General features: G+C 36.0%; 1 protein-coding gene across 9 annotated transcripts in view; it reads right to left on the minus strand.

The window, feature by feature from the left end:
• Positions 1–21,571, minus strand: part of CEP350 (centrosomal protein 350) — a 147,280-nt gene that overhangs the window by 79,730 nt on the left and 45,979 nt on the right. For all 9 annotated transcript variants that reach the window (XR_014052384.1, XM_081485854.1, XM_081485851.1 and 6 more), the window contains 4 exons: positions 16,708–17,768; positions 15,122–15,272; positions 12,337–12,509; positions 2,845–3,031 (listed from right to left, as the gene is read on the minus strand). Coding sequence is in view for 8 of the 9 variants with exons in the window: in XM_081485854.1 (XP_081341980.1) it covers positions 2,845–3,031; positions 12,337–12,509; positions 15,122–15,272; positions 16,708–17,768 (1,572 nt within the window). In the remaining variant the exon portion in view is untranslated. The remainder of the gene's footprint in view (positions 1–2,844; positions 3,032–12,336; positions 12,510–15,121; positions 15,273–16,707; positions 17,769–21,571) is intronic.

Consider the following 21,571-nt stretch of genomic DNA (forward strand, 5'->3'; position numbering starts at 1 on the left):
CAGATTTATAGCGGGGAACAAGCTAGGGACAAGCCCTGCTCAAAATAATATGGAAAAGGAGTCTTTTGATTAAATTGGGACTAAACTCCTTCCTCTACAATGTAATTTACTATGAATAACTTATTGTAGTAGCAGGCAAAATCCTCTAGAATACTAAGATCTTATATAGCAATAAAGTTACAAACATATAAAAAAGGCAAGGTAAAGCCTATTTCATAAAAAATACCTTAAAATATGTCTCTGAAAGAGAATATCACTTTGTGTTAAAAAAATTTTAAAAGACAAAAACTACTTTTGTTATTACTTTTATTAACCAAAAAGTCACAGCAAAAAGTTTCATACTAACCATCTCTAAATACTTTATATATGTCCATTTGTTTCTGTCCACTTTTTAATGCTATAGTTCTTTCTTGAACTTTCTAAGAAGTAACCTCTCATAGCAGTTTTATTAAAACAACTCAAAGCATTTAATTCAACACAAGGCACAGGTCAAGCCCCTCTTTGATAAATTAAGCTCATTAAAGGTACTGTTTCTGATAATAAGAAGCATGTTGCTTTGCATTAAAGATTTACTGACTCAAATATCCCATAAAGCATGTTAGCAGTTAGCATATTTCAACATACTAAAGCAAGCTTATTTTTAGCTTTAATAAAACTATGACATGGTTTTCAAAGGTAAAAATTTCTCTTATACCAGCATTTAAATTTGAATAAAAGTAGTCTTCAGAGGCACTCACTAGCTTCCAGTAACCTTTAATTTTCTGAAGTTTAGAGAAATACTGTTTTTAAGTCTGACAATTTACAGAACACAGAAAGAATTATCATTACTTCTGTCTCCTAATAGATTTCCCTGAAAGAATTCCAACACAGTATTAAAACAAAGTACTCATAAGAAAGGGAAAAAGTGGGCTTAAAGCTCAACATTCAGAAAACAAAGATCATGGCATCCAGTCCTATCACTTCATGGCAAACAGATGGGGAAACAGTGGAAACAGTGGCAGACTTTATTTTTCTGGGCTCCAAAATTACTGCAGATGGTGACTGCAGCCATGAAATTAAAAGACGCTTACTCCTTGGAAGAAAAGTTATGGCTAACCTAGAGAGCATATTAAAAAGCAGAGGCATTACTTTGCCAACAAAGGTCCATCTAGTCAAGGCTATGGTTTTTCCAGTGGTCATGTATGGATGTGAGAGTTGAGAAAGAAAGCTGAGCACCGAAGAATTGATGCTTTTGAACTGTGGTGTTGGAGAAGACTCTTGAGGGTCCCTTGGACTGCAAGGAGATCCAATCAGTCCATCCTAAAGGAAATCAGTCCTGAATGTTCATTGGAAGGACTGATGCTGAAGCTGAAATTCCAATACTTTGGCCACCTAACGCGAAGAGCTGACTCATTTGAAAAGACCCTGATGCTGGGAAAGATTGAAGGCTAGAGGAGAAGGGGACGACAGAGGATGAGATGGTTGGATGACATCACCGACTCAATGGATATGAGTTTGAGTAATCTCCAGGAGTTGGTGATGGACAGGGAGGCCTGGCGTGCTGCAGTGCATAGGGTCGCAAGAGTCGGACACGACTGAGCGACTGAACTGAACTGACTCATAAGATAAATCTCACCATACGGATTTACAAGATGAATTCATATTTGCTCTTCAGAGACTTACCTAGACTAGCTGTTTCCAATGATATTAATAAGTTTTCTAAAATATAAAAAAGAAACAAAGGAAAAGAATGTGGACACAGAAAGTGTGTATAGCCAAATAAGACAATATAAGTTAAATAATTTTTTAAAAAATCTGGACTCCTTTGTATCAAATCCTCAAATCGTTTTATCCACTGTTAATCTCCATAGGTGAGGAAGTAGGGGGTCTAGACTATAGTATGGGGCATTTATCACCTTATTTGGCTCTGGAGTTTGTTTAGAAATGTTTAACTTTGTAGACTTTGCCAGTTAAATCATCAGATATCTCTTAAGGAAAGGTAAAGTTTTCTGAATTCCAAAATCATTGGCAAAGAAATTAAAATTCAACTTTAGACACAGGAATGATGGTATTAATAATATGGCACTATCTGCAACATGAAAGCATTAAAAATGATTGTCTGTATGTAACACTGTATTGGAAAAAGCACATAGTTTTAAACTAAAAAAAAAAATCCATGCCTTCTCAAAGCTTAAATTTCCAGAAGAACAAAACCAGTGTAGCAGATCAAAGTCATGGAGACAGAGCAGGAATTGTACATGAAGCAATAGTTATTTGTAAGCAATAGGCTAAGTGCATAATACATGATATTACAGTGTGCAAGTTACACAATCAATTTAAGAGTGAGATTTCAAAATCTAATTGTCTAATAAGTTGAGCATAAGCAAAAAGTTCAGAGGTACAAACAAACAATGATACCAAAAGGGTACTAAGTGGTTGTGTTTAAAGAGTGGAAGAATATAGGTGAGAAGAAAAAATGCATAAACAAAGGAAGTAAGATAGTCTTTGGTAGCCTAGTAATAACACTTCAAATAAAGCTAAGCTCTAAGTGCTGATCTGCGGGGTAACTGTGAGCTCCAGAGTACCCTAAGGAGAGTAGATGCTTGGTCAAATGACTGAGTGAAGAAAACAACCGCGAAAATTGTGTTTGGAATAGAAAGGTGGATTGCACTAGAGGCAAAGAATTCCTGTGGCAGCAGCTATAATAGTTTAGGTGAGAGATGAGTATATTCTATAATATAAAGACCAGAGCTATGAACAAAACTATAAAAAGTACATAAATTTATTAAGTGAATTCTCTGAGCATCAATGATATTGTAACTTTAATGAAATACAAATTACAGTATAAAATATGCATTACTTTACCTCAAAGAATGCCCAGAAAGTTCTTCCAAAGTGCTATCGGTATCAAGAGTCTGCTCATAATCTTTCACAGAAAGTTTGCTACTGGTCCCAGATTTCTTTCCTTGATGAGAGCCACGTTCTGAACCAGAGTGCACTTTTTCTTCATCAACAAGTGAGTTCTGAATATTTCCAGTGAGTGAATCTAGCCCTGTAAAGTAAATTTCTTATAAAACTGATTCCCAGTATTAGAAGCTACCAAGAGATAACTAACACCTAGATTTCAATAAAATAACGAAAAGCGCAAACCAGAATATCTTAAAATGGACTTTGAAGCAGTTCATTCTTCACTTCCATATAAGGAAAGTGACGTTTCTTCCATTAACATCTCCTACTTGCTATTAAAAAATAAACTGTTTTTAAATCAAATGGTTAAAAAAAAAGACAAGCATATTAAACAAGAATGAAGTACTACTCTATCCCTATAAAAAAGTAACCACCCCCAAATTTTTTAAGGATAAAACCCAGAGGTGAAGAGAAAAAGGTTATCAACTGCCAACTAAACTACATAATCCTTTTGAAAAACTCTATGGTAAGAACTACACAGCCAGATTTATAAAACTGTTCATATTCTCTGAACAATTATTCTCTGACTCAAAATAATTTTACTTATATGGGTATCTTAAGGAAATTGTTGAAACAAAAGTTGTACATGACATTCAATGCATAACTTTATAATTTAAAACATTTCAACCTACATTACCAGCAATAGAATTGTCTAAATTACATAAACAGTAACTTGAATACAGAAACAGCTTTTGTAATTTGAACACATACATTACCTTATTGCTCTTAAACACCTTATAAAGTGGGTACTGTATGCTTAATTTGCTGATGCGGTAACTAGAGATCTATGAGGCGAAATAACTTAAGGAATCATGGTTGAGAGCAGAAATAGGACATAAACCCAGGCTTCATGATTCTAAGTCTAGGGTATTGTTCACCTTGATAATATGCTTCAATAGCAGCACAGAAAAATGCATGCTATGTTAAAAAAAAAAAAGACATGAAAGATGAACTGTGTACACATTTTAATGGCAGCTAAATTTTTTTAAATCTGGTTTTTAACATGGTTAAAGATCAAAAGACAATGGAAAAGTTAAAAAAAAAAATTATGCTGCACTCCCATGTTCATAGCAGCATTATTCACAATAGCCAAAAGGTACAAGCAATTCAAATGTTCTTCAACAACTGACTGCATAAACAAAACTGGTATATACATATAATGAAATATTATTCAGTTTTAAAAAAGAAGGACATTTTGACACGTTACAACACGCATGAACCCTGACAACATTATGCTAAGTAAAATAAGCCATTTGGTCACAAAATTACAAATACTATAAGATTACATACCTATATGAGGTACCTAGAATAGGCAAAGTCATAGAAACACAATGGCAGAGGGGAGAATGAGAGCTATTATTTAGTGGGCATAGAGTTCCAGTTTGGAAAAATGAAACAGCTGTGGAGATGAATGAAATGGTGATAGTTGCACACTGTGAATGTACCTAATGATAATGAACTAGACACTTAACCACAGAGACAGAAAGTAGAATGGGGGCTGCCAGGGGCTGGAAAGGCAGGAATAGGGAGTCACTGTTTAATAGGTACAGAGAGTTTCAGTATAGGAGGATGAAGTAGTTCTGGAGGTGGATAGTAGTGAAACTTGGTTGTAAACAGTGTGAATAAATTAAATGCCACTGAACGGTACACTTAAAAATGGTTAAAAGGCAAATTTTATGTTAGCTATGTTTGTCAACACAAAAAATAAATTTTAAAATTAAGCTACATTATTCTGTAGTGATAGTAATAAAGTAACAATTTTTCACCAAATTTGGTTTGAAAAGGAAAAATGAGAACAGTCCTACCATGTGAGAAATAGTAAACCCAAGTACCAAAGAAATGTAAATCAACGAGATGCCATTTTTTAATATCAGATTAGCAAATATTTTTGAAGTAATGAAACCTTGACTGTCATTCAGCACACACATGAAATAATACTCATACACCATTTTCATGGGAATGCAAACACATATGTCCTTTGTTTATTTATTTATTGGAGGAAAACTGCTTTACAACATTATGACAGTTTCTGCCATACAACAATGTAAATCAGCCATCGTTATACATATATCAACTCCCTCTTGGGCTTCCCTCCCCTCCCCACATCCTACTCCTTTAGATCATCACAGATCACCTGGCTGGGATCCCTCTGTTATATAGCAACCTCTCACCAGCTATCTATTTTATACATGGTAATGTATATATGTTGATGCTACTTTCTCCATTCGTCCCACTGTCCTTCCTCCACTGTATCCACAAGTCCATTCTCAGTATCTGCGTCTCCATTCCTTCCCTAAAAATAGGTTCATCAATATCACTTTTCTAGATACCATTTACGTGCAATAATATATTTCTTTCTCTTTCTGATTTACTTCACTCTGTACATCATCCACCTAACTAGAAATGGCTCAAATTCATTCTTTTTTTATGGCTGAGTATTATTCCATTGTGTGTGTGTATGCGTGTGTGTGTGTGTACACCACATCTTTATCCATTCATCTGTCAATGGACATCTAGGTTACTTCCATATTCTATAGTGCTGCAGTGAACTGGGACACATGTGTCTTTTTCATTTATGGTTCTCTCACAGTATATGACCAGTAGTGGAATTGCTAGGTCATATGGGGTCGCTAAGAGTCGAACGACTGAGTGACTTCACTTTCACTTTTCACTTTCATGCACTGGAGAAGGAAACAGCAACCCACTCCAGTATTCTTGCCTGGAGAATCCCAGGGACGGTGGAGCCCGGTGGGCTGCCGTCTATGGGGTCGCACAGAGTTGGACACGACTGAAGCGACTTAGCAGCAGCAGCATGGTAGCTTTATTCCTAGTTTTTTAAGGAATAATATATCCTTTCTTAAGGACAACTCAAAAAATACATAAAAATAATTTTCCAGCCAAGCCCTTGATGGTGGAATTTCTCATAGCAATTTATCCTACAAAGCTATGTGAAGATGTATACGATGAATTAAATATGCTAGTCAGTATATCATAATGGAGAGAAAAATACAAATAATCTAGAGGATTGTCCATCAATTAGAAAGGATTCTACAATCTAAAATCTATTTATGACCCGTAGGCTAGAAACAAGCTGTTAATACTGGTTATCTCTAACTTTACCATAATAAAGATGCACTCTTATAGAATCAAAACAGTTCATTCACTTGATATATTATTTTTGAAAATACACAGTTTAAAAATTGTTCATTTCAAAAAACTAGAAATCGTAGACAATACAATGGTCTGTGCAAGAAAGATCTAAACTCCATTCAAGGGACCTATATGCATAGAAAACATTTGCCCCTAGTTTAAAAGATTTCCAAATGAAAGTATATTTATATGTTTAAAGTTAAATTAAGATAATTTTTTTCTTACGATTACCACTTTCATCTACTCTTTCCATCTACATTGAGGAACTGAGTGAACATGCACTCTTTTTCACCACCAGATGGAAGTATATGCAACAAAATGCACACATCTTAGAACTTTGGGATAAGATACTAAGATTAAGTTGATGCTGTGGTAAGTAAAATATATGGGTTTTCTCAAGGTATTGTGAGAAGGAATCAGGGAAACTGAAAACCACAAAAAATTACCTGTATTTCACCTAATCAAGTATTAGATTATAATTTTTAAAACTTACACTGAATCATATTGTTTACACTCATAATTTAATATATCATGATATCTTAAGTTGTACAATATACTATAGTAAAACATAAACTTGATTTATGAGTTAGAAGTCAGAATCTAGGCTTTGCCAATAACTAGTTAGTAACCTTAGGTGAGACACTAACATAATAAAGCATAACAACTGCAAAATAAAAAAACTGAGCAAAATCATCATTTCCTGCAATGTGTTCTGCTGAATTTGTATGCAACATGCTGATTGAAGAACTGATTCTGTGGTCAAATAAATTTGAAAAATATCACACTATAGCCTCATCCTCATCCTAAATAATCCATATCAGCATATTAAAAGTACTGATAAGTCCTGTTAGAAAGAAGCCTGTTTCACTCTAAAAGCATTTCCCAGGTTTGTGGAACCATGGGAGTTCTTTTGTTCTCAGAACACCTATGAAGCAGCCTGTAGCACTGAATCAGTATTTCACAAGAAAAGACAGGCTTTGAGAAGTGTTGATAAAATGATGTCTAATGTTCCAATCTGTTTTAAAGAGAGTTATACTAGGTTAATGATTTCTAAAAAATCTCTCCTAGCCAAAGGCAACACAAAAAAAGACAACTACAGGCAAGTATCACTGATGAACACAGATGCAAAAATCCTCAACAAAATTTCACCAAACAGAATTCAGCAACACATCAAAAAGCTCATACACCATGATCAAGTTGGGTTTATTCCAGTGATGCAAGGATTCTTCAATATTCATAAATCAATCAATGTGAAACACCATATTAAATTGAAAGATAAAAACCATATGATAATCTCAATAGATGCAGAAAAAGCCTTTGACAAAATTCAGCACCCATTTATAATTAAAACTCTTCAAAAAATGGGCATAGAAGGAACCTACCTCAACATAGTAAAGGCCATATATGACAAGCCTATAGCAAACATTATTCTCAATGGTGAAAAACTGAAAGCATTCCCCCTAAGGTCAGGAACAAGACAAGGGTGTCCACTTTCACCATTATTATTCAACATAGTTCTGAAAGTCCTAGCTACAGCAATCAGAGAAAAAAAAGAAATAAAAGGAATCCAGATTGGAAAAGAAGAAGCAAAGCTCTCACTGTTTGCAGATGACATGATACTGCACATAGAAAGATACATAAAGATAGTATCAGAAAATTACTAGAGCTAATCAGTGAGGTTAAGAAAAGTTGCAGAATACAAAATCAATATACAGAAATCACTTGCATTTCTATATACTAACAATGAAAACTCAGAAAGAGCAATTAAGGAATCAATCCCATTCATCATTGCAACAAAAAGAATTAAATATCTAGGAATAAACTTACCTAAGGAGACAAAAAAACTGTACACAGAAAATTGTAAGAAACTGATAAAAGAAATCAAAGATGACATAAACAGATGGAGAGACATTCCACATTCCTAAGTAGGAAAGTGAAAATGACTATGCTACCAAACACAACCTACAGATTCAATGCAATCCTTATCAAATTACCAATGGCATTTTTCAAAGAACTAGAACAAAAAATTTCACAGCTCATATGCAAACACAAAAAACCCCAAATAGCCAAAGCAGTCTTGAGTAAGAAGAATGGAGCTGGAGGAATCAACCTTCCTGACTTCAGATTATACTACAAAGTTACAGTCATCAAGACATTATGGTACTGGCACAAAAACAGAAATATAGACCAATGGAACAAGACATAAAGCCCAGAAATAAATCCATGCACCTATGGGTACCTTATCTTTGACAAAGGAGGCAAGAATATACAATGGGGAAAGACAGCCTCTTCAATAAATAGTGCTGGGAAAATTGGACAGCTACATGTAAAAGAATGAAGTTAGAACACTTCCTAACACTATACACAGAAATAAACTCAAAATGGATTAAAGACCTAAATGTAAGACCAGAAACTATAAAATTCTTAGAGGAAAACATAGGCAGAACACTCAGTGACATAAATCAAAGCAAGATCCTGTATGACCCACCTCCTAGAGTAACGGAAATAAAAACCAAAGTAAACAAGTGGGACCTGATTCAACTTAAAAGCTATTGCACAGCAAAGGAAACTATAAGCAAGGTGAAAAGACAACCTTCAGAATGGGAGAAAATAATAGCAAATGAAACAACTGACAAAGGATTAATTTCCCAAATATACAAGCAGCTCATACAACTCAATACCAGAAAAACAAATGATGGAATCAAAAAGTATGAAATAGACGTAAACAGACATTTCTTCAAAGAAGACATACAGATGGCTAATAAACACATGAAAAGATGCTCAACATCGCTCATTATTAGAGAAATGCAAATCAACACCACAATGAGATATCACCTCACACTGGTCAGAATGGCCCTCATCAAAAAGTCTATAAACAATAAATGAGAGTGTGGAGAAAAGGAAACACTCTTGCACTGTTGGTGGGAATATAAATTGATACAGTCAATATGGAAGACAATATGGAGATTCCTTAAAAAACTAGGAATAAAACCACCATATGACCCAGCAATCCCACTCGTAGGCTTATACCCTGAGGAAATAAAATTGAAAAAGACATATGTATCCCATTGTTCACTGCAGCACTATTTACAATAACTAGAACATGGAAGCAACCTAGATGTCCATCGACAGATGAATGTATAAAGAAGTTGTACATACACACAATGGAATATTACTCAGCCATAAAAAAGGAACGCATTTGAGTCAGTTCTGATGAGGTGGATGAACCTAGAACCTATTATACAGAGTGAAGTGAGTCAGAAAAAGAAAGACAAATATTTATTCTAATACATATATACACAATCTAGAAAAATGTTACTGGAATAATTTATTTACAGGGCAGCAATGGAGAAACAGACAATAGAAAATAGACTTACGGACATGGGGAGAGGGGAGGAGAGGGTGAGATGTATGGAAAGAGTAACATGGAAATTTACATTACCATATGTAAAACAGACAGACAATAGGAATTTGCTGTATGGCTCAGGAAACTCAAACAAGGGGTCTGTATCAACCTAGAGGGGTGGGATGGAGAGGGAGATTGGAGGGAGGTTGAAAAGGGAGGGGATATATGTATACCTATGGCTAATTCATGTTGAGGTTTGACAGAAAACAACAAAATTCTGTAAAGCAATTATCCTTCAATATAAAAATAAATTAAAAAGAAAAAAAAAATCTCTCCTAGCAGTCTCACATTAGAAGTATGAAGTGGCACTAGCTTTCTGAAGAGCTATTTGGCAAAATGTATCCAAATTTTAAGCATGTTATACTCATTGTCCATTATCTTCCTTCTAGGATTTTCTCTTAAAAGAACCAGATCAGTGCATAAAGATGCATTTGTAAGGTTATTCAATGCCTTACAGTGTTTATTATAGAAAACGCAGCAGGGTTTATTACAGAAAAGAAAGAAAAAAGAATCTCTCTTCCCCAGCAATGGGGAACTGGATAAATAAATTACAATACATTCAAATAACAGAACCCTAGGTAGCCACTGGGTTTCCAGGGTGGCACAGTGGTCAAGAATCTGTCTGCAATGCAGGAGATAAGGGTTGGATCTCTGTGTTCGGAAGATCCCCTAGAGAAAGAAGTGGCAACCCACTCCAATATTCTTGCCTGGGAAATCCCATGGACAGAGGAGCCTGGCAGGCTATAGTCCATGGGGTTGCAAAAAAGATTCAGACACAACTTAGCGACTAAATAACAAACAAGGAAGCCCTTACAAAGGGTTAACCATATTTACTGACAGAGAAAGGCTTCTGTAACCCATTGACAGAAAAAAAAAAAAAAATCACATAGAATGTGATCTCATATATGTAACATTTTCTATTTACATATGCCTACTAACTATCTAGAAGTATTCTTACTAAAAATGTTAACATTTCACATGCATTGGGATATCTATTCTTAAAAAAACAAAAACTACAAAACAACAAGTGTTAGTGTATGTGTGGAGAAACTGGAACCCTTGTACATAACTGGTGAGAATGTAAAATGTTATAGCTATAAATATAGAAATGACTTTTTATCCAGCAAGTCTACAACTGGGTATATACACAAAAGAACTGGAAGCAAGGACTCAAACAGTATTTGTACACCAGTGTTCATGTCCATATTACTCACAATAGCTAAAAGTATGAAACAACCAAGATACCCATCAACTGATGAAAGAATACACGAAATACGGTATATCCATATAATGGGATATTATTCAGCCTTAAAACAGAGAAGGCAATGGCACCCCACTCCAGTACTCTTGCCTGGAAAATCCCACGGATGGAGAAGCCTGGTAGGCTGCAGTCCATGGGGTCGCTAAGAGTTGGACACGACTGAGCGACTTCACTTTCACTTTTCCCTTTCATGCACTGGAGAAGGAAATGGCAACCCACTCCAGTATTCTTGCCTGGAGAATCCCAGGGACGGCAGAGCCTGGTGGGCTGCCGTCTATGGGGTCGCACAGAGTTGGATATGACTGAAGCGACTTAGCAGCAGCATTCAGCCTTAAAAAGGGAGGCCATTCTGATACATCCAACAATGTGGATGAAATCTGAAGATGCTATGCTAAATGAAATAAGCTAGACAAAAAAAGAACATTGGGTGATGCCACTTATATGAAGTACCTAGAGTAGTCAAATTCAGCAACAGAAAGTAGGACAGTGGTTAGCAGCGGCTCGGGGAAGGGAGGGAAGGGAAATTACTGTTTAATGGTTTCCAAGTTTCAGCATGGCAGGATGAAAAAGTTCTGGGGTTGGGTAATGATGATGGTTGTGGAACACTGTGAACATGCTTATTAACAGTACTGAATTCAATACTTGAAAATGGTTAAAATGGTAAGGTTTACATTATGTATATTTTACCTCAATAAAATAGAGTAAAATCTAAAAAGACATTAACATTGGTTATCTCTAGGTGGAGGGAATACAGATGATTTTTCATTTTTTAATAGTTTTCTATATTTATACATTTGTCCTCCGCAGTCTTTTTTTTTTTTTAACTCAACAAGCAATTGTTTACTATTAGAAAAAGTAATTGTGGAAGCAAAATCATTCCCTAGAGACCATCCTGTGACCCTAAGAGGCCTTTGCCTAATGACTGTTATCTTCTCATCACTAGGCCTACTGAGCAAATTATAGCCAAGAGCAGAACTGAGGTGTTTGAAAGGTATTCTCACTTAGTCAAGAATGCCAAAGGGCCAGCTAGTGCGGCAAGTACTGAGATGTACACATTATATATGTAGGCCTCAAAATTACCTTAGAAAGCATTTATTATCATCTTCACTTTGTAGATACAGAAACTTGACCATTATATTTAATGACACTCAGAAACATACAGGATACAAAGTTTTTAAAAAGCAGTTGCAAAATAATATTATTTCATTTCTGCTTTTTAAATTAAAATGCATGTGGGAGTGTGCCTGGTTTTATGTACATACTGGAAAAATAGGCACCAAAAACATCAATAGTAGTTATCTCTGAAGAGAAGACTCAATAGAGGCTTATAATTGTTGAACAATTGTTTTTCTACAACTTTTAATTATTGTTAATGTATTCCTTCATATTAAGCAAAAGATTTATAATGTTATATATCAAAAGGTATTACTGTAATGATAAATAAGTATGAAAGTCAATTACACTATTATCATAAAGAAGTTATCTAACTTATGAAATCAGATCGTTAACTTTAGATCACTGTCACAACGCCACTGGTAAAGAGAAAAAGATCATCACATAGAATTTCACTTACATTCTATCTTTTCTTTTTTTCCTTTCTTCCCTTTAGAAGAAGAAGATGAACGAGACGATGCAGCAGACTGGGCCCCTGATGAGTGCTGGGAAGTAACATCCACAGAGGAGAGATCATAGGCAGACTTTCTGCTAGAATGATCCTCCTGAATGCCTACACTGTGACCACCAATACTGTCAAAGAATAAGTAACAGTGGTTAAAGAAAGAAAGAAAAAGTTTCAACTCACAGCTAAAACTATAGATATTTTAAAATCTAGTTAGTCACAAAGAGAATATAACTATAATCAAAGATGCTTTCCACTTGTCTTGTTTTGTCAGTACCAGAAGACTGCATTATTCCCTATGGCTCAATTTATTATTGAGAAAAGTCTTAGCCAGTTTTTTACTGAAGTGAAACCAATAAAAATGGGTAATTCAGACACATAAGAGAAAAAAATATAATGCTGGATACTGAAAAATATGACCTCAATTTCTATTCAAATTTACAATTTATTGTTTTCCTTCTAATAATCTTATAGGGAATAATAATTTAATATGTTCTACTTCAACTCAGAAATAAAATATAATAAATCATATTGATTGGTGATATTAAATGTTACCACAATTAAATCCTTACACATCTTGATTAAAAAATAAACCTTGTTCGATGCATTATACAGGGTGCTTGGGGCTGGTGCACTGGGATGACCCAGAGAGATGGGATGGGGAGGGAGGTGGGAGGGGGGTTCTGGAAGGGGAAAACATGCACACCCATGGTGGATTCATGGCAATGTATGGCAAAACAAATACAAAATTGTAAAGTTAAAAAATAGATAAATAAACTAATTTAAAAAAAATAAAAAGAGGAAAAATAAAATAAAATAAACCTTATCTTTGAAGTTCAAAATTTAAAACTACACTTCTGCTATAATCTTAATAATACTTATTTTCATTAATCCAGCTACATATAACTAATTTTGATTAATTTTTTTACAGGATAATTACTTTATAATAATGTGATGGTTTTTGCCATATATCAACATGAACAGGCATTAGGGATACATGTGTTCCCTCCCCTTGAATCCCTCCTTCTACTTTCCTCCCCATCCCAGCCCTCTAGGTTGTCACAGAACACTGGCTTTGGTTTCTCTGCATCATACATTGAACTCTCACTGGCTATTTATTTTATATATGGTATGTATATGTTTCAATGCTATTCTCTCAAATCATCCCAGCCTCCCCTTCTCCCACTTTGTCCAAAAGTCTGTTCTTTACGTCTGTGTGTCCTTTGCTGCCCTGCATGTAGGATCATCATTACTATCTTTCTAGATTTCATATATATGTGGATATAACTAATTTTTTAAAGATCATCCAATAATTTTATGTGCATTACAATTTGTAATGTGTGAAGAAAATTATACTGCATGTGAGTGATTACAGATTATTTTATATGGTAACAAAATTTAGGGAGGAAATTCTCTGGCGAAATCTGATTCACTTACTATATGACACTGTACAAGTAACAACTTTAGGACTTCAGTTTCTTCTCTCAAGTATGAATAGTAACAAAAATATTTATCATATCAGCCTATTAGAAGAATGAGTTAATACAGGTAAAGCCCAATCAGTCCTCTTAGCACCATACACATTAAAGTGAAAGTGTTAGTTGTTCAGTTGTGTCCAACGCTTTATGATCCCCTGGACTGTAGCCCGCCAGGCTCCTCTGACGATGGGATTCTCCAGGCAAGAATACTGGAGTGGGTTGTCATTTCCTTCTCCAGGGGATCTTCCCCATCCAGGGGTCAAACCCAGATCTCCCGCATTGCAGGCAGATTCTTTACTGAGCCACCAGGGAACTCCCTTGTACATTAACTGCTCAATAAATACTAACATTATAATACTGCTACTATTCAAAGATTTGCAAAGTTTTTGATGTTATTTCAATTATAAAAAAATTTACTGATTACTTAGGATCATGTGGTGTTGGAGAAGACTCTTGAGAGTCCCTTGGACTGCAAGGATATCCAACCAGTCCATCCTAAAGGAAATCAGTCCTGGATATTCATTGGAAGGACTGAAGTTGAAGCTGAAACTCCAATCCTTTGGCCAACTGATGTGAAGAACTGATTCATTTGAAAACACCCTGATGCTGGGAAAGATTGAAGGCAAGAGGAGAAGGAGATGACAGAGGATGAGGTGGTTGGATGGCATCACCGACTCAATGGACATGAGTTTGAGTAAACTCTGGGAGTTGGTGATGGACAGGGAGGCCTGGAGTGCTGCAGTCCATGGGGTCGCAAAGAGTGGGACATGACTGAGCAACTGAACTGAACTGAATAGGATGATGGAGTCAAGTGTCTAGCTAGTCATCTTCAATTCTATTACAGAAAACCATTTCTTAATCATCTCACATTAACACACCATGGGATAATTTTCCCAATACTAACCTCGACCGGGGATTCACAGATTGATTTAACAATCTATATTTTGTTTATTATGTGCCAGACTCTATTCCAAGTACTTTGTATTTCACTGAACATCCATAACACTTTAACAGAGAAGAAAACTGAGGCACAGGGAAATTAAGCAACATGCCCAAAGACAAACAACTAAACATTAGTAGAGTCAGTATTTAAACCCACATGGTCTGGATCCAGAGCCCATGCTCTTAATAACCACTATGCTATGCAGCTTCCACATGTATCTTCAAACAAGCAAAATTTGACTAATATTCAGATCTCAGTTCTCATTTGTACATTTGTCTCACTCTTCAGATTTTACTCCATACTGTTAACATAGTCTTACTTGGGTTCAAGAGCTGACTTTTTTTCTGTCAGAGTCCCACTCCCTGCAGAGGAGACAAAATCATCTTCATAGGAAACACTGCTTAGAGGGGTTGTGATGGCATTCAAAGGCCGCGATGCTGATGTTCCTCTTTCCAACGTGTCTTCAAATTCTGTCAAAAGCAGTAATTGAAATGCGTTTTAAAATAAAAATTTAAAAAACTATAAGCAAACCATTCCACAACCTGGGGATTAACAACATGGATTTAGGGATATTTTAGTTTGCTTTTATTAGTTCTTCTTTTCAAGTTATCTTTATATCTGATAATACATTTTTAACTTTTTATTAGGGAAATTTTCAAACATACATGACAGTAGAGTCATATAATGAAACTAATGTATCCATTATCCAGCTTTAACAAATACCAACACAAACTTCGTATTCCTTCCATCTGTAATTCTCCTCAAATATTACTTTGAAACAAATCCCAGATAACATATCAACTCTAAATATTTCAGTATAACTATAATATCTTAATGAAAATCTAACAGAAGGATTTAAGAACAAATCCAACCTTCTTGTGAAAAAAAAATGAGGGGGTTGATTTAGAAACACTTTGCTTTAATCAAAAGAACTTTAATATTCAAAGACTTTGAAAATGACCACTTACAGAAAAAAGTGTTAAACAAAAGAGATCAATAGGCACATTTAGGTCTGCACAAGATCAAATGAAGTAGCTAACTATGAATTCTAGGAAAATGTAATGGGAAACCCATTTAAGCATGATATACAGATGAAATCAATTCATCTGTCAGATAAACTGTTCACTATGTAGAATGGAAATGAAAAAAACCACAGTATCCATAGCCTACTTAGGGCTCAGCCTCACTCACTCTCCAACCTGGAAATAATAAGGTGATATTAGCAGAAGATGGGTAGAATTCACCTATGGTAGGAAGAACAAAGAAAGGAACTTGAAGGAATTGAGTCTGCCACACAAAAGGAAAAGTTGCATTGCAGGATCTCGGGGATCACAAGGGCACCTTAAAAGTTATTACTTTAGGACCCAAATATACAGCTACATTACTGTTCAAAGTCTGTTTTTAGCATTAGTTTAGACAAACAATAACAGATTTGCTTCCATATTATAAATGTTACTACAGTTGCCCCTCTCAATTCTTGACCACTGTATTCCCAAAGATCTGTTTGTTATGAGTCACACACAAATCACCGTTTTAAGAAATACACATATTTTCTATCTAAATATATAACTCTGGCCACAGCAACCCGAGTATACACTTGATACATGTCAATCTTGAACATCACCTATGAATTTCTCTAAATCAGACCAAAATTTCCATAACCATCAATCAACTACTGTTTTAACCACAACAATAGCTAAAAAATAAATTTTTAAAGATTAAATTACAATATTCTAGTTGAAGCTTGCAGATAATTGAGATTAATTTAGACAATAATATATCTCTACTATCCTTATGATAAATGATGAAAATCTGTAGTTAAGTATTATCTTGTACAGACAGGATTACGAAATAATTTATCCTAAGATAACATACAAATATTACAAGGGTTACTATTTTTCTCACCTTTTCCATATAACTTATATGATTTTGTAAAAATATTAATGACACTATGCGGACTTCCCTTTGCCAATTCTTCCCATGGACCTTTGCTTTGTGTACCACCTATAGGCCCAAAGAGTGGCAAGAATTTTTCAGCTTCCTTCTGAAACTCTTTGATGGGTTCATAAGCATTTCTTTCTCCAGCACAAAATTCCTTTTCTTTCAAGATCTCTGTTAACTTCAAAGGGGACTGTTCGTCTCGACGTCCTTCTTCTTCAGAGAGACTCCCCTCACTAAGAAGAGGCCCTTCACTGACAGAATCTGTGCTGGAACCAAGAGACATTTTGGCTTTGTCTTGAGAACAAACTTGCATATCAGAGCCAGAAGAGTCGGTCTGCCTCTTACATAACTGTGCCAGCAGCCCTTCTGGTTTGGGTCCAGGAGATCTCATTCTGAGGTTTGATATGGCACTATGAGGTCTAATCATCTCAGGAAGCTTTTTAAATTCACTGAGGTTACCTACACCAGGAAGATCATCATCAAAAGTTGCATGAGATACACAGGTTCCCAGCATCTTTTGAATTCGAGCAGAGAAAACATCTTCTGCATCCTCTCTCACAGGTGGACTTATAGCCTTGGTCCAATGTCCATCTTCTTGTGGTGTTCGCTGCACATCATACTCAGTGTTCCATACTGACCCATAGTTAATGTTAGCCCCAGCTAATTTTCTGGCTTCACTTTCAATCCTGCTGGACAAAGAAGCAGCTGTTGCTTTCAAGGCTTCAATACGATCCAGTTTACTCTTATATTGGCTAGCACTAGATTTTAACAAGGCATCTGGATGAGCAGTTGGCGAGGTCAGATATGGTTGAGGTGTAAAAGTTAATGGCCCCGAAGCCATATTATGATTCTTCCTCGTTGGTAAAATGGATTCCAAATCCTTATGCAAAATTCCTACATGCTCTAGATTCAAGAGATGGGAAAGTAAATTGCCAGCTGTCCCAACAAGAGGCTGTGTTTGAGGATGGTGGACTCGTGGACTTAGTCTGTCAGGCTGCATCCATGAAGGATCCATCAAGTCCTTTCTGGAAATGAAAGTTACAATATGTTAGTCAACATAGGACCTCATAACTAAGCCATTCTTTTCTTTTTTGAAGTTTTGTTTTTGCTGATTACAAGAGTAATGCATAGCCACTGCAAAAAAAAAAAAAAAAGATGAGGACAACAACAACAAAGGATGAAAAGATCAAGATCACTCATAGCTAACCAATGAGAGAGAGGCTATCAACTATTTCATTTAGAATTATATCTTTCCAAACCTTTTTCTACATGTATGTTGTGTTTGGTGGTGTTACTTTCAAAAAAATGAGATTTTATCATACATATTGTTTTGTAAACAGCTTTCTTCACTAGGATATTTTTTTTTAAACTAAGTCATATTTTTAAAACTATTAATTAAAGAGAAGGCCTTATAACCCTTAAAACTCTATGGACAAAATTTTTTACAACATTGGCTCTACCTTTCCCCTTAAAAATAACATTACATAAAAGAGAAATGCTTAAGATTATAGGCATATTACTCTAATCAACATACATTTAATAAGCATCAGTTAGGTTTTAACATTGTGCATTCTAAAGAAATGAGATGAATACAATCTAGTTCTCAGAAAAACTGATAGTCGATCCACAGAGGCTAGAAACAGAACAAAGATGTTTTAGATGACATTATATAATTCACTTACGTTTCAAGACTATGGACACCTCCCTGTATATTAAGGAATACCATATACAAAGGTTAAAGGCTGACGTTAACTATCAAGATCTTTAGGGGGAAAAAAAAATGGCCTTGTCCATTATTTTTGGATGATGACATGAAGGTGTGCTTACCAAATTTGTAGATGACAGAAAGCTAGGAGGCATGGTTAACCCAAAAAATAATCAAATTATGATTCAAAGTTATTTAGACAGGCTGCAACCTCAGACCAATCAAATATGAATAAATATGAAGTTCTACCAATTAAGTTAAAAAAAAAAAAAACCATCTGGAAGAGAGTAACCAGGGTAATAAAGGAAATGAAAAGCATGTCATGCACAGTTTGGTTGAAGGTTATGTAGTAGCAGTCTTTCATACTAAAGGACTGCTATGAAAGTGGAATACAGGGAGACTAGTGAATGGATTCTATGCCACAGAATGTAGACTATTACAAATGCAAGGTGTGAAGTTATTAGTGCCCAAACTAAACTAGTAATGGTAGTAATGGAAATACAAAGAAAATTATAAATAAAAAGGCACTGCCAAGTAAAAATCTGAGATCTTTATATCCAAGTGTTTAGAACGCTAATTTTAATGGTAGAAGAACAGCTGTACACAAAAATGGAAATGAACTTGATCCAACTAAGACCTAATCCTTCAGTTTCAGAAGATCTAACAGGGATGACAGACTAATGAACAGCTAAACACGATGTCATTAAGTACTAATACGAAGATATATAAACTTCAATGAAATTCCCTGGTGGCTCAGATGGTAGAGTCTGCCTGCAATGCAGAGACCTGGGTTCAATCCCTGGGTCAGGAAGATCCTCTGGAGAAGGACATGGTAATCCACTCCAGTATTCTTGCCTGGAAAATCCCATGGATGGAGGAGCTTGGCAGGCTACAGCCCACAGGGTCACAGAGAGTTGGACATGACTGAGCGACTTCACTTATAATAAAAGTTCAATAGGGTATGCTTTCCCGGTGGCTCAGCTGGTAAAGAATCTGCTTGCCATGTTGGAGACCTGGGTTCGATCCCTGGGTTGGGAAGACCCCCTGGAGAAGGGAACAGCTACCCACTCCAGTATTCTGGCCTGGAGAATTCCATGGACTGTATAGTCCATGGGGTCGCAAAGAGTCAGATACAACTGAGCAACTTTCACTTTCAACGCAGAATGATAGAACAAGAACGGCAAGGAAAAGAAATGCTGTGCTTTTAAGCAAAAAGAAACCGAGAGACTCAATGCACATGAGTCTGAGCAAACTCCAGGGGATAGTGAAAAGACAGGGAAGCCTGGCATGCTATAGTCCATAGGGTCACAAAGAGTTGGACACAACGTAGCAACTGAACAACAACTGAGAGAACTCAAAGAATTTACAAGGATTAAATGCAAAGTACTTAGACCAGTGACTGAAATGTAACAAACAATAAATGTTAGCTATTTTTATCAAAACTATTAAGGGGGGGATGATGGGGGTAAGCAAGGGGTAAGAGGGTCATATGTAAATTAACCCCAAACTGGTGACTTGATTTTTATTTGTGCATTCCCAAAGAAGAATTTCAAAATCTTTCTCTTCCAAAAATGATTATTTCAAAGTATAATTTATAATCATGTAGTCTGAAAATCACCTTAACTTTCACGGACAAACAGGTTTGTTTGTTTACTTTACTGCAAACAATACAGCCCTCCCCCCAAAAAATCTTTTTTTCTTAATTTAAGGTAAAATAGCCCTCAGTCACCAATCTGAATTCAAATCAAATCCCCTCTTAGTCCTTGTTCATTTGTTCATATGCGTATCCAAATACAGCTTTTGAGAGGTAAGATATGTTGATGCAGGAATTATATGAAGAAATTTTGAATAATAATAAAAACAGGAGACTGGTTCCAAATAGGAAAAGGAATACGTCAAGGCTGTATATTGTCACCCTACTCATTTAACTTATATGCAGAGTACATCATGAGAATCGCTGGGCTGGAAGAAACAAAAGCTGGAATCAAGATTGCCGGGAGAAATATCAATAACCTCAGATATGCAGATGACACCACCCTTATGGCAGAAAGCGAAGAACTAAAGAGCCTCTTGATGAAAGTGAAAGAGGAGTGTGAAAAAGTTGGCTTAAAGCTCAATGTTCAGAAAACTAAGATCATGGCATCTGGTCCCATCACTTCATGGGAAATAGATGGGGAAACAGTGGAAACAGTGTCAGACTTTATTTTTTTGGGCTCCAAAATCACTGCTGATGGTGATTGCAGCCATGAAATTAAAAGACACTTACTCCTTGGAAGGAAGGTTATGAACAACCTAGATAGCATATTTAAAAGTAGAGACATTACTCTGCCAACAAAGGTCCGTCTAGTCAAGGCTATGGTTTTTCCAGTGGTCATGTATGGATGTGAGAGCTGGACGGTGAAAAAAGCTGAGCGCCGAAGAATTGATGCTTTTGAACTGTGGTGTTGGAGAAGACTCTTGCGAGTCCTTTGGACTGCAAGGAGATCCAACCAGTCCATCCTAGAGGAGATCAGTTCTGGGTGTTCATTGGAAGGACTGATGTTGAAGCTGAAACTCCAATACTTTGGCTACCTCACGCGAAGAGTTGACTCATTGGAAAAGACCCTGATGCTGGGAAGGATTGGGGGCAGGAGGAGGAGGGGACGACAGAGGATGAGATGGTTGGATGGCATCATCGACTCAATGGAAATGGGTTTGGGTAAACTCCAGGAGTTGGTGCTGGACAGGGAGGCCTGGCGTGCTGCGATTCATGGGGTCGCAAAGAGTCAGACACGACTGAGCGACTGAACTGAACTGAACTGATAAATACAGAAACAACTTTTCAAAAATATTTAACACAAATACTTAAAAATATTAATTTCACTGTGATTCACTTACCCAACAAACTTTTATCATGTGTTGAGGTCAGAGAAAGCAAGAGTACTTCCAACTGAAGGTGATCCCCAAGAGGAACTGATATTTACACCAAATATTAAAGAACAGGGAAGAATTGAACAACAAAATAGGGCATGCAGCAAGTACAGATGTATAACCATGCTTAAGTGTCCATAAGAAGATATTAACCAATTTCTAGATAAACCTCTTGGTTCCCAAAGAAGGTCAATGAACAAAATTCACTGGGCA

Source organism: Giraffa tippelskirchi, chromosome 5 (assembly GCF_054371585.1).
Source record: "Giraffa tippelskirchi isolate mGirTip1 chromosome 5, T2T-mGirTip1v1.2.pri, whole genome shotgun sequence".
In the NCBI taxonomy this organism is placed as follows: domain Eukaryota; kingdom Metazoa; phylum Chordata; class Mammalia; order Artiodactyla; family Giraffidae; genus Giraffa; species Giraffa tippelskirchi.